The 12,703-nt window shown below is 37.4% G+C and overlaps 1 protein-coding gene across 1 annotated transcript; it reads right to left on the bottom strand.

The window, feature by feature from the left end:
- Positions 1-3,805: 3,805 nt before the first annotated feature.
- Positions 3,806-11,431, bottom strand: LOC120302001 (vomeronasal type-2 receptor 26-like). Its single transcript, XM_039329884.1, has 6 exons — positions 11,226-11,431; positions 9,611-9,896; positions 8,116-8,967; positions 6,379-6,600; positions 4,796-4,922; positions 3,806-4,704 (listed from the first exon to the last, which is right to left on the bottom strand). Exons 1-6 carry the CDS (start codon positions 11,429-11,431, stop codon positions 3,806-3,808), a joined length of 2,592 nt encoding a protein of 863 aa, XP_039185818.1.
- Between the last annotated feature and the right edge of the window lie 1,272 nt (positions 11,432-12,703).

The raw sequence follows: 12,703 nt of genomic DNA, 5'->3' as shown, positions 1-12,703 counted from the left end.
TTTTTAACACCCTCACTTCCTGTGTACACCAAGGGGAGTTTCAGGACTGATCAACTAGAAGTTATACAGGCATGATTCTGTCCAGGGTCTTACCTGCTTTCTGATTTTATTTGTGAAAAAAACCTCCATAGGAGTTGTTCATTTGTGACAAAAACTTTCACAGGGCCATGCAGCAGAATTCCTAGGATATCTTCCAGTTCCTTCTGAAACTCAAGTAGATCCATCAGTTGCCAAGGATAAACTTTTCATATAGGTCCTACCTTGCTGCAATAGGAATGAGCATTGGAAATTCTCACAGCCACCAGGATGTGGTCTGGCCATGACAGGGGATAATGACAGATTCCCACAACAGATGACATTACTATTGTTCTGACAAGAAAATTATATCCAATACTGATTATAAGACATTTACAACAATAATAGCCGAAAGGATAATTTTTTTTTTGAATAACTACATCCACCCAGATCAAAATGGATTTTTACCAGGACAACAAATAAAAAATAACATGAGGATACTACTGAACACTTCAGAATTTTACACAGTCCATCCTGAAAGACAGGCTACACTGGTTTTTCTTGATGCCCAGAAGGCATTTGATAATCTGAATTGGAATTTTATTATAACACAATTGTACTATATGGATTTTAGGACAAAATTTGGAAAGATGGTTGAGAAAATATATACTAAACAAACAGCTAGGGTAATTATAAATGAGGAAATGACAGGAAAAAATGATATAACCAAAGGAGTAAGTCAAGGATGCCCACTTTCCCCTCTTCTATTTATTTTATCATTAGAAATACTTCTTACAAAAATCAGAGAGGATCAAGAAATAAAGGGTTTAAAAATTAAGAAGGAAGAATATAAGGTCCAGGCCTTCGCTGATGATTTGGTATTTATTTTGGAAGATCCATTAGAAACTGGCTTTAAATTGATTCAAAAAATAGAAAAATTTGGTGAGGTAGCCTGACTTAAGATTAATAAGAATAAATCCAAATTAATAACAAAAAATCTTACAAAGGCACAGGAAAGTGAACTGGAAGATAAAACAAAGATAAGTATAACCAAGAAAATAAAATATTTAGGGATCTGGCTTACAGTGAAATGTTCCTCAATTAAGGAGGACAATTATGATAAAATATTACACCAGATAAAAAAAGATTTAGAAAATTGGGAAAATTTGCAAATTTCATTTTTAGGGAGGACTGCTATGGTCAAAATGAATGTATTGCCAAAAATATTATTTCTGTTCCAGGTTATTCCAATAAAATTAGAGAAAACATTCTTTCAAGAATTAAATAAATTGGTCACTAAATTTATATGGCAAAAGAAAAACCCAGGATTAAATTAAAACTCTTGCAAGATATGAAAGATAAAGGGGGATTGGCATTACCAGAGTGGGAAATATACTACCAAGCATTGAGCTTAACTTGGGTAAAAGATTGGATGGATTTGAAAAATACTAGAGTTTTAACAATAGAAGGACATGACTTGCAAGCAGGGTGGCATGCATTCCTATGGGACGAAAAACATAAAATACACAGATACTTTCAAAGACATATAGTTAGGAATGCATTGCTACAGACTTGGGAAAAAATTAAACAAAAACATTATATAAGAATTCCAATATGGTTATCCCCAACAGAAGCTCTGAAATACCCAAACCTACTGGATATAAATAAGATAATTACATACAAGGAATTAGTAAATGAACAGGGAAATCTGAAAACAAAACAAGAATTGGAACAAGATATTGGCAGAGAGATTGACTGGTGGACATTTACACAAATTCAATCTAAATATACAGAGGACAAAAAATTATATGAAATACAAAAAGAGCCACAAGAAGTGGATAAAATTATGCATGGAACAGAAATAAAATTAATTAGCAATTTAAACAAATACCTATTGAGATATAAAATGGAAGACAAGGTTGTTAAAGACACAATGATTAGATGGGCAAAATTTTTTGGATATAATATAGAATTGGAGAAATGGGAATAAATATGGGAAATAAATATAAAATTGACTATGTTGGAGGCATTGAAGGAAAACCAGTTGAAGATGTTTTACAGATGGCATCTTCTACCAGCAAAGCTTGCCAAGATGTTCCAGAACAATTTGCCAACATGCTGGAAATGTAAAAAAGTACATAGAACATATTATCATTTAGGGTGGACATGCCCAGTTGTGAAAAAATACTGGACTACAATAAGAAGATGGATCGAAGAAATAATAGACCAACCCGTAGATTGGAAACCAGAGATCTTTTTTGTTGGGTATTTTAAACAGAAAATATAGTAAAGAAATATGGTACTTAATTTTACATATAATAACGGCGGCAAGAATAGCATATGCACAGTGCTGGAAAAATGAGAATATACCATCAGAGGAAGAAGTGATAAGAAAAATCCTGGACTGTGCTGAGATGGACAAATTAACAAAAGAGATAAAAAAAAGGAAGACACAGAGTATTATATAGTATGGAACAAGTGGTATGACTGGTTGGAGACTAGAAATAATAGAGGAGAATAAATATGGAAAGGTCAAAAGTGAAAATATGTGTACAATAATGTATAATAATAATAATATGAATTATTCTTAGTAAGAAGTAGAATATGAAGGAAGAAAAATGTAAATAAGAAACAACGGGGCAATAAGGACAAATATTCTAAAGAAGAATAAGGGGGAAAATGTAAATAATAGAAAATTACCGTTACATAATTGCTGTTAAAAAAGGGGGGAGGAATATATACTGTGTGTGTACGTGTATGTGTGTTATGTTTTGCTTTGTTGGTTAAAATAAAATTAAAAAAAGAAAATTATATCCAGAATGATCTCATCAGTTGGCATTTAGAATCATTGTGTGCCTCTCATTCAAGTGCTAGATATTCTGTTCGGCTTATGACCATGGAATGTGCTGTTCTACACAGTCATCATACTTGATTGAATTTCCTAGAAAGAGACCATTATTTAAATTGGATATTAGCATTTATTTGACTTTTGATGGAATTTATTTGGATTATTTTTGTGCCAGAGATTTCATAGGCCTTTGCTACTGAGGAGAAGGTATATATATACAGCTGAAAGATCTTTTGAATTTAGTCCATTTTTCTTAGGTAATGCCCTACACATTATGTGATCTAGAAAACTGACAATGTTTGCATGCTTCAGAAACTATTCACAAGCCCTATCATTTTAAATGAAAAAGTCATTTGTAGTTAAGTCCATTTCTTTTTCACATTCTAGTCTGCGTATGAATTAAGATGACCACTCAAGACCAATTGACAATTCATATTTAATCTATATATTTAGTCAGAGCTGTCTATCACACAACAAAATATGCACATAAATCAATTTATGTTAGTTTTTATTTATCTGTCTATGGAGATTCTCGGTCATACGGTAGTTACCCCAAAGGTCCTTTTCAATGCAAGATGCTTCTTAGGCTTTGGCTAGATGATGGGGAATGGAAGGATTTATACTCCTTGAAGACAGATTGTCAATTGTATTGTAGAGAGTCGTTGAGGCCACCTGGAGATTTATGTGTGTCATCAGGGTCATCTGAGTATTGCGAAGTATTCCAGTTGCTTTGTGAGAAAGCACCTTTGGGATATTTGTTTATCTGTATGCTTTTATGGTACCATTTAAAGAAGGAAAAAACATTCTGAGCTATATAAATCTTAGGGGACAGAGCAAAATAGAAGGACAATCTTACTGCAATGGTTCTCTGGTTTAAATTTGCCAGTGTTGAAGATCTCCAACATCTACATATAAAGGATATCAGGAAAATGGAAAGAGTTGTTAAAACTTTCTTTTCATGAGCTGATGTTTATCATTAAGTTCAGGTCTGATCACAATGATAAAACACTTGGGAAGGAAGATGCACACCAATAAGCCAGCACTGGAGGAGATCATGGAGAAGATCTCCACAGCCACGGTATATTTTCCCCTTGTGCTTAGATAGGTTGGAATAAAGCACAACCAAACACTGCAGAAGACCAACATGCTGAAGGTGATGAATTTGGCTTCATTGAAACTATCGGGTAACTTCCTAGCTAGAAAAGCAGCAGAGAAACTTACCAGAGCAAGAAAGCCCATGAAGCCCAGAACACAGTAGAACATGACCGAATGTTCATTGCAGTCCATGATGAGTTCTTCAGACACTGAGTGTGCATCAAAATCTGGGTATGGTGGGGACATTATCAGCCACACAGCACAAAGACACATTTGAACAAGGGAACAGGATAGAATAATAAAACTGACCATTCTTCCCCCCACCCATTTCCTCAATCTGGAACCAGGTTTGGTGGCCATGAATGCTAGAACCACAACAAAGGTTTTGGCCAAGACACAAGAAACTGCCATAGAAAAGATGAGGCCAAAAGATGGTTGTCGGAGGAGACACACAATTGTGTTGGGTCTCCCAAGAAACAGAAACACGCAAAGGAAAGAGAGGAGGAGGGAAACTAGGAGGATGTAGGTGAGATTCCGGTTGTTGGCTTTGACAATGGGAGTGTCTTTGTGTTTCATGAAGATTGTGATTACCAAAGTTGTCATTAAAGAAAAGCAAAGAGAAAGAACGGTCAGACTGATCCCCAAGGATTCTTCATAGGACAAAAAGGTGATCCGCTTTGGAATGCACATATTTTTGTCAGGATTTGGATATTGATCTTCTGGACATGGAGAACAGTCATCTACATCTGAAAAAGAACACAGTGGAATTGATACAGTTGATTATTCACAGTGTTATACCCTCCCGGTTTAGTCCCATTATATTTGGAAATTTCCTACCCTTCTTTTTTGATATTTTCCCCTCTGGACACAGACGGCAAGCATAGCAGCAAAAAGACTCCCCTTCTATCTTTTCCTTGCTGTATCCTGTCTCACAAGGACCATTACACAAAGATAGAGGTAATGCCTACCAATGAATGAAGGAGAATATTTTAAGATACAGAGGGGGAAAGAATTGCTTGGAGAGCTACTGTTACAGTGGAATCACTAGCATAAAAATGGGTTTATGTACTAAGTAATTCAGTACAGAAGTAAAGCAATGACATCATTTTAGATGTAATTGGTCTGAAATTACAATTCATTAAATATCTACCCTTATTGGTATTTATGGACTTCCATTATCATCATCACCACTCTCCGAGAAGAATTTTTGTTCTGGTTAGATATCAATTGTTTTCTCAGCTTCTGAATTTTGAAGTCACCAGACTCATGAAATCTAGTACACTGGATTGTAGCTTTTACTTTAAAACCCCAAACATATTGTCCTTAATTAACAGAGGACCAAGGTAAAGGGTACAATATTTTAGATCAATTACAGGTAATCCGGAAGTTATGAGCGTTCAGTTAATGCTTCTTTGAAGGTACGCAATAAGCGCCCCCTAGTGTTCACCAGCAAGTCCCAAAATTATGAATATTGCAGCACCACGGTGGTTGTGTGCCCTTATGAGCAATGGCACTACAATATTTACCCTGGTTATTTCCTCCCTCCCCACCCTCGCTCCAAGTCTCCCTAGGCACCAGTTCATCAATACTCACCCTGCAAAAATCGAAATCCCTCACTTTCTTGGCCGTTCCAGGTCTTTGGTGCATTCATAGAGAATGGAGGCCTAAAGTAATGCAAGATCACACAACATCTGTGGAGTGAGATCTCACACTACTGATCTAGCATGATCTCATGGTATTTTAGGCCTCTGTTCACTGCAACAGAGAATGGAAGCAAAGCCGGAGGACGCTTCTGTGGCCCACTGGTGGCTCAATCCAGGCACTGGAGGCCTTTTCCAGGCCACTGCTTCCTGGATCTCAGGTCAGGGGAAGCTTCTGCAGCCCTCTGATGGCCCGATCCAGGCACCAGACACCTTCTCCATGCTGCTGCCACCCAGATCTAAAATCAGGGATGCTTCCACAGCCCTCCAGTGGCCCAGTCCAGGTGTTGGATGACCTCTCCAGGCCGCTGCTGTCTGGATCTGAGGCTGGGGGATGCTTCTGCAGCCCTCTGGTGGCCTGATCCGGGAACCGGACACCTTCTCCAGACCGGTCAAACCTGGATTTGAGGCTGCGGGATATCTCATGTGCACTTAATGATCTGTGTGCATTTTAATGAGCAAGGAAGTGATCTCGTTCAAGAAACGAGATTCACTTCCATGAGTTTTTGAGTTATGAGTGGAATGGGAGAGGCTCCATTACACTCGTAACTCAACGATTACCTGTATTATAAAAGTAATCATTCTTACAGATATTTTTTTTTCCTTCCATAGAACATTTGTACTTAGGCTAGTTCAGAGCTGATTCTTTTTCAACAATAAACATATTTTTATGCTAAACATATAAAGGAAGGAAGACCAATCTAGATTGAAAGAGCTAACCTGATTAAAGCCTACTGGCCACGTGATGGAATCTACAGAAATATTGAAGAAATCTGGAGCTCTGGGATCTACCATCCCAACTTTGACCCTAACAAAGGATTGGTTTGGGAATGAAATCCAGTTGATAATATCATATCCACCAATGAGTTCTCCATTTTCATCAAAGGAGATCTTCTCACCAACACTGTTGTTGAATCTGACTCTTCTCAGAAAAGAATGAACCTGAAATACAGAGACAGCCAGAGAGGGACAAGGAGAGAAAAGGGCAGAGGAAAGAGAAAAACCGTATATATTCAAAACATACATAAGGATGTTTCTTGAAACAAAGAAAATATAAACACTTTTTTTTTAAAAAAACTTTAGTTGTAGGCCAGTTTCAAACAGGTAACATAGCCACCATTCCAACATAGAGGTAAAGGCAAAATATCAGATTACTGAAATAAAATTAACATATAATTGTAAAAAAACCCCCAGTAATATTTATTTAAAACTATTGTAGTTTAATTGCTTATGGCTCATAAGCCGGATGACTACTAATAAATATATAAGAAATACTAGGATGTATACAGCTATAAAAATTAATTCTAATCTTATAAAGAGCTTTATATTTGCTGCAGCCATGCTAAAGTTAGATTTGAATTTTTGTAGTTACAATCCAACAGCCTGGAAGCAAGATAATAACAAGATAAAACAAAATGTTATTGAAAAGATTTATGCACCATATAACATTTTAAATTTTTAAATATTTAAATTAAATATTTTCCAGTTAAATTATGTTTCATCCTATTATTGTTTTATAAATTTGAATATATCATCTATAAGGGAATGAAGCCCCTTCCTCATAGTTCACAGAGTATATTGTTGATAGCAACGATAGATTGTAGGTCTTTGGTTGTTCGGGTTTTCTCCCGCGTAAAATTGGAAGTGTCTTGGCGACGTTTCGACGAAGTCCCATTCGTCATTTTCAGTCTGGTGTTTTCTGCTTCGTGCTTTGAGCAGCAATGTGTGGTCTTAGCTGTTTCTTCCTTTTAACTGCCAGTGGGGGTATGAACTGATTGGGTGGGAGCTTGGCTGTGTTCTGATTGGGTGGAGGTGTGTTATGAATGGTTAGGGGCTTGGCTGTGCTCTGATTGGCTGGGGGAGTGTTCTGTTTGGTTTTGTCTACAGATGTAAAACTATAAAGAAAGCAGCTTGGAAGAATCCTTGTGTGTCACCAAGAAAGTTTTGGGCAATTTTGTCAATTTCATCGATAGAAGCATATTCTAAGAGATGTTGTTATCATTTTATAGAATTCAATTTGCAATGTTAACATAAGCTTATAAATATTTCAGTTGGTTAACCTGTTACTACATCTCACTGTTAGATCTAAAGACAACCCCCCTGAGAATATTGTTTGTTAGAGTTTGCAACTACAGATGTGGTTGTCCAAAGGTGTTTTTAAAAGAGGCAACTGGACTTTCTTATTTTTCTTTGAAGACGTTTCTCTTCTAATCCAAGAAGCTTCTTCAGGTCTGATTGAATGGTGTGGAGTGGAAGGATTTATATTGCTTGCAGTCATCTGGTCATTGGCACTCTCCCTGAGAGTCATTGAGGCCACTTGGAGGTCTTCAAGGAAAAGAAGAAAGTCCAGTTGTCTCTTGAAAAAGCACTTTTGGGACAACCATGACCTGGATGATTGAGAATCTCCATACACCTACAGATATGGTTGTTTCTGCACTAATCTGCTTACAGGCTTACCTGCCACCACACTTGATTGTGAAACTCTTTCCTTCCTGCTTTCACTACTGTTGCGTCCCTGGATTTAGATAAATACAGAGATTGCAAAGCATGTGCCACAGCATAGACTGCATTGTAAATATTGTAACTCTGTCCACTGATATGTGTTTCAAACACAGATGTAGGAAGGGTCTCAAGTCTCTCCTGTCCAGTACAAGTTGTCTCAGACACCTCTGCCTTTGAAATAGGGAAGACACAACTGAATGCCTGTTCCCAGAAATCTTTCCGAAAATGATCATGATGATCATTGTTTGGACTTAGATTGTGAAGAAATTCCTGGAAGTCTTGGACTTCTTTTGTGTAAACTGCAAAGGATAAAGCACCTTGTAGGAAACGGACGTCCCATGATTTATGAAATAAGACTGAAGTGTAATCTGTCTGAGCATTTATAAGCCAGATCTTTGGCTTCCTTGGTATATCCTCCACTTCTGAAAACCGGAGGAAACTTCTCAGAACTGTCATGGTCTGAATTTTACCATATACAATTATCACATTGGCTGTGCTGTTCATGAGAACGTGGTATATACGTTGTACTTCATCCATAACATCAATAAAATCATTATAGAAATCGATATTTGGTAACTCTTCTATGAACTCAATGCAGATGCCGTACTCTGAAAAGGTGGGGACCACTTCCTGGACAAATTTCTCTGCTTTCTCACCTTTTACTACAAGAATTCCAACCCAGATCCATCTTAAGTACTTCAAGAGCTCCATGAGGCCATTATGTTCGTGGGATTCATCTGGAAACATTTGTTGGAAGAAAACTGCTTGAGTCTTTTTATCCATGGCTGGAGCAGAGCCATAGGTCAACTGCAGGAAGACAAATATAAGTGACTGCGAAGGTCTAAGTGAACCTCTGAAAATGTGTACATTCATTTGAGTCTCTGGGTGTCTTTGAGCTTATATGCTGAAACGTTATGCAACTAGTTGTCCTTATTTAGAAATATCAACCAAGATGTCTGTCTGTATACTTAGGTTTGCAAGAATAAAGAAGAGGGAGCCAACCTATTCTCCAAAGCACATGAAGGCAGGACAAAAAGCAATAGGTGGAAACCTATCAAGGAGAGAATCAACTTAGAACAATTAATCAGTGGAATGACTTGCCTCCAAAAGTTGTGGGTGATCCATCACTGGAGGTTTTAAAGAAGAGATTGGACAACCATTTGTAGAGAATAGTGTAGAATTTCTTGCTTGAGCAGGGGATTAGACTAGAAGACCTCTGAGGTCCCTTCCAACTCTTAATTGAATGTCAGGCTTTGGAGAATGTTTTTCTATGCCCAATATCCTCAATGTCTGTTCAGAGTTATAATTACTCATACGTTATGGTAATCCTAGCAAGCAAAAAATGATATCTAAGAATCTTGAAAGTTGCTCTGTTTTTTTAGAGAAACAAGCATGGAGACTTCTGGAGAGGTATGGCCATATAATAAAGAATATCTTCAGCACATCTTACCTGAGGAACTTTGTAGATGCACAATACAGCTGCCATGTGAAGAGAGATATCAGGTCCCCCAATGACTGCAGCCAAAAGCTTTGGGACCCCACACTTGTAGTTAGGGATGAATTTGCCCTGAGTGAAAGGTAGAACCATTGAGGCAAAGTAGGTCCAGCTTGGACTGAAATGGCTGTTAAAAATATGGAAGCCCAGCGTGACATTGGGTAGGATCTGCCGATTTTCATTGATCTCTTTTAGAGAAAACGCTAAGGCCAGGACATGCTGGTAATTCTGAAAAAATATTCTGTAAAAAAACACATGAAGAAAGGTCTGCTTTATATTATGGCACCTGCAATCCTTAAATACAAAACACAGAGTATTCCGAATGGGGTCTGACTAAAGCCCTGTACATCAGGATTAGGACCTACATTTTCGTGCTCTTGTTCCCTCTAGTGATACATTCACTTTTACTATTCAGCTCATATCCTGGAAAATGTAAAGCAAAATGCTAGTATATATATCCCCCTCCAGAAACTGGAGTTATTTATATTACAAAACAAATACAGGGTTGAAATTGGAATCACTATTTCTTAATAAATGAGAAAGGTCCAGTATCAAACTGCAGCTTTTAAGAATGACTTATAACCAAAAGGAAATTGCTGAATTTTGGTACCAGTAATATCAAATGAAAAATTCATTAGGGGAAATATGCCCTCCCCCCAAATATTATTGATAGTTTGTTGTTAATTGCAAAGTCATGTCCGACCCATTGCGACCCCATGGACAATGTTCCTCCAGGTCTTCCTGTCCTCTACCATCTTTTGGAGTCCATTTAAGTTCACACCTACTGCTTCAGTGACTCCATCCAGCCATCTCATTCTCTGTCGTCCCCTTCTTCTATTGCCCTCAATCTTTCCCAGCATTAGGCCCTTCTCCAGTGAGTCCTTCCTTCTCATTAGGTGGCCAAAGTATTTGAGTTTCAACTTCAGATCTGGCCTTCTAAAGAGCAGTCGGGGTTGATCTCTTCTAGGACTGACCGGTTTGAACGCCTTGCAGTCCAAGGGACTCGCAGGAGTCTTCTCCAGCACCATAGTTCAAAGGCCTCAATTCTTTGGCGCTCAGCCTTTCTTATGGTCCAACTTTCACAGCCATACATTGCAACTGGGAAAACCATGGCCTGGACTATACGCACTTTTGTTGGCAGGGTGATGTCTCTGCTTTTTAGTATGCTGTCTAGATTTGCCATAGCTTTCCTCCTCAGGAGCAAGCGTCTTTTAATTTCTTGGCTGCAGTCTCCATCTGAGGTGATCTTGGAGCCCAGAAAAATAAAATCTGTCACTACCTCCATTTCTTCCCCATCTATTTGCCAGGAATTGTATTGATAGTTACATCCTCATAAATTAAGTCATACTTTCCTCTATGGTTATAGATATTTAGATGTTGTTTGTTAAGATTAGACGTTTGACCTCTCTTTCAACTTTACGCGGATGCTGAAATTTCACTTCCCATAATGTAAACCTAGGCATCTTATTTAAGACGTGTTTTTTCAGGAGCCTTTGTGATTAGAGGAAAACATTTCATGTGATTTAGCAGAATGGTTCATAGTCTGACAATAAATTGATGATGTACTTACACAGATCCATTCTGAAGTGCCTGAGAAGGATGTTGACTGAAATCAATAGGATCAGAAAATGTAAACAGTACAGAAATAATGCCAGCAAGGTTGATGTCTCCAATCTGATGATATGTGTGATAAATAGGAAGAGGCTCCTCAAAGTCACACTGAAGGCTAGGATCCTTGCACACCACTTGAGGCATTGCTATTAACAGCAGCTCCATGAATACTAACATTTTTCATGAGTGTCTTCTTTCTGTGTCCAAACGTCTATGACTGCCACAGGATATTTGAAGTGGATCAGACTGAACTGTCTTCTTGAGATGTTCTTCAGATGGAATATCATGGGGACAATAAGTTTTTCCTTTTTCCATGGGATCCCATAGCAACTGGAGGAGAGAAACTGGCTAATTTCATAATGATAGTGAAACTGTCACATATGTGAACATTGTCAAAACATTGAAAGGCCTCCTGAGGCAGGAAGGCATGAGCCACAAGAAAAAAAATAAAATTATTATATCCATAAATGAAAATACAAATGTAAATATAGGCATTATAGATATATTCTATTCTATTCTATTCTATTCTATTCTATTCTATTCTATTCTATTCTATTCTATTCTATTCTATTCTATTCTATTCTATTCTATTCTATTCTATTCTCAACCCATTTGTCCTGTCATATATTATATATATATGTAGAGAAAAAAATAGTTAACAGGTTAAACAACTGCAAAATTAAAGTTCAAGGCCCTGTTAACAATTTGTTATTATAATTTACTCGTAGAAAACCTGCAAATGTAAAAAAAGGGACTTTTAAGCATATATGGTAGACATGTAATAAAGCAAAGAAATATTGCAGTAGGATTAACAACTTAATACTGAAGATTCTCAAACTGAATATAATTATAAAATCAGAAACTATTCATTTGGGTTTAATGGAAAAAGTCTTGGGGGAAAAATGGAACTTTGATGTTATATATGTTGATGATAACAAGATTACTTTATGCACAAAAATGAAAGGACACTTTGATTCCCATAACTGATGAATGTCTGTAAAAGTTGATGGAGTTTGCAGAGATGGCTAAATTAACTGCTTTGATTAAAGAAAAAAACACAATTTTTTTGTTTCTACTTGGAAACTGCTTCTGGACTTTGTGCTTGAGGTAGAAAAAAAATGAAACTTTTATTTTGGGTTTTACCAATAGGTTTGTTGTTATAGAAATGGCTATTTTTAATTATTATGTAAAAGTAAAAAGTTGAGTTTTGATGATATTATCTTATTTTACTACACCAAAGGGAGTTGAACGTCAATGCTTTTTCTTTCTTTTTCCTCTTTCCCCTACACCAGTGTTGGCGAACCTATGCCACGCATGCCAGAGGCGGCACTCAGAGCCCTCTCTGTGGACACGTGTGCTGTCCCCCCAGCCCCGCCTCCCCCACGGTCCCCTCCTCACCAGCAGCCCCCCCGGAGGAGTGTCACCCCGGGCAGCACA

This window comes from Crotalus tigris, unplaced genomic scaffold (genome assembly GCF_016545835.1).
Source record: "Crotalus tigris isolate CLP2741 ecotype Arizona unplaced genomic scaffold, ASM1654583v1 scf7180000024422.1470167, whole genome shotgun sequence".
In the NCBI taxonomy this organism is placed as follows: domain Eukaryota; kingdom Metazoa; phylum Chordata; class Lepidosauria; order Squamata; family Viperidae; genus Crotalus; species Crotalus tigris.
This window is presented reverse-complemented; position numbering and strand designations above follow the sequence as displayed.

Bases quoted from the DNA above. Each gene is read 5' to 3' on its own strand.
- LOC120302001 (XM_039329884.1), bottom strand. From the start codon at position 11,431: ATGGAGCTGCTGTTAATAGCAATGCCTCAAGTGGTGTGCAAGGATCCT. The intron at 6,601-8,115 runs GTAAGCCTGTAA...TCTGTATTTCAG, and splicing joins ACAATCAAGTGTGGTGGCAG to GTTCATTCTTTTCTGAGAAG. The intron at 4,705-4,795 runs GTAGGAAATTTC...GTTCTTTTTCAG, and splicing joins GAAAATATCAAAAAAGAAGG to ATGTAGATGACTGTTCTCCA.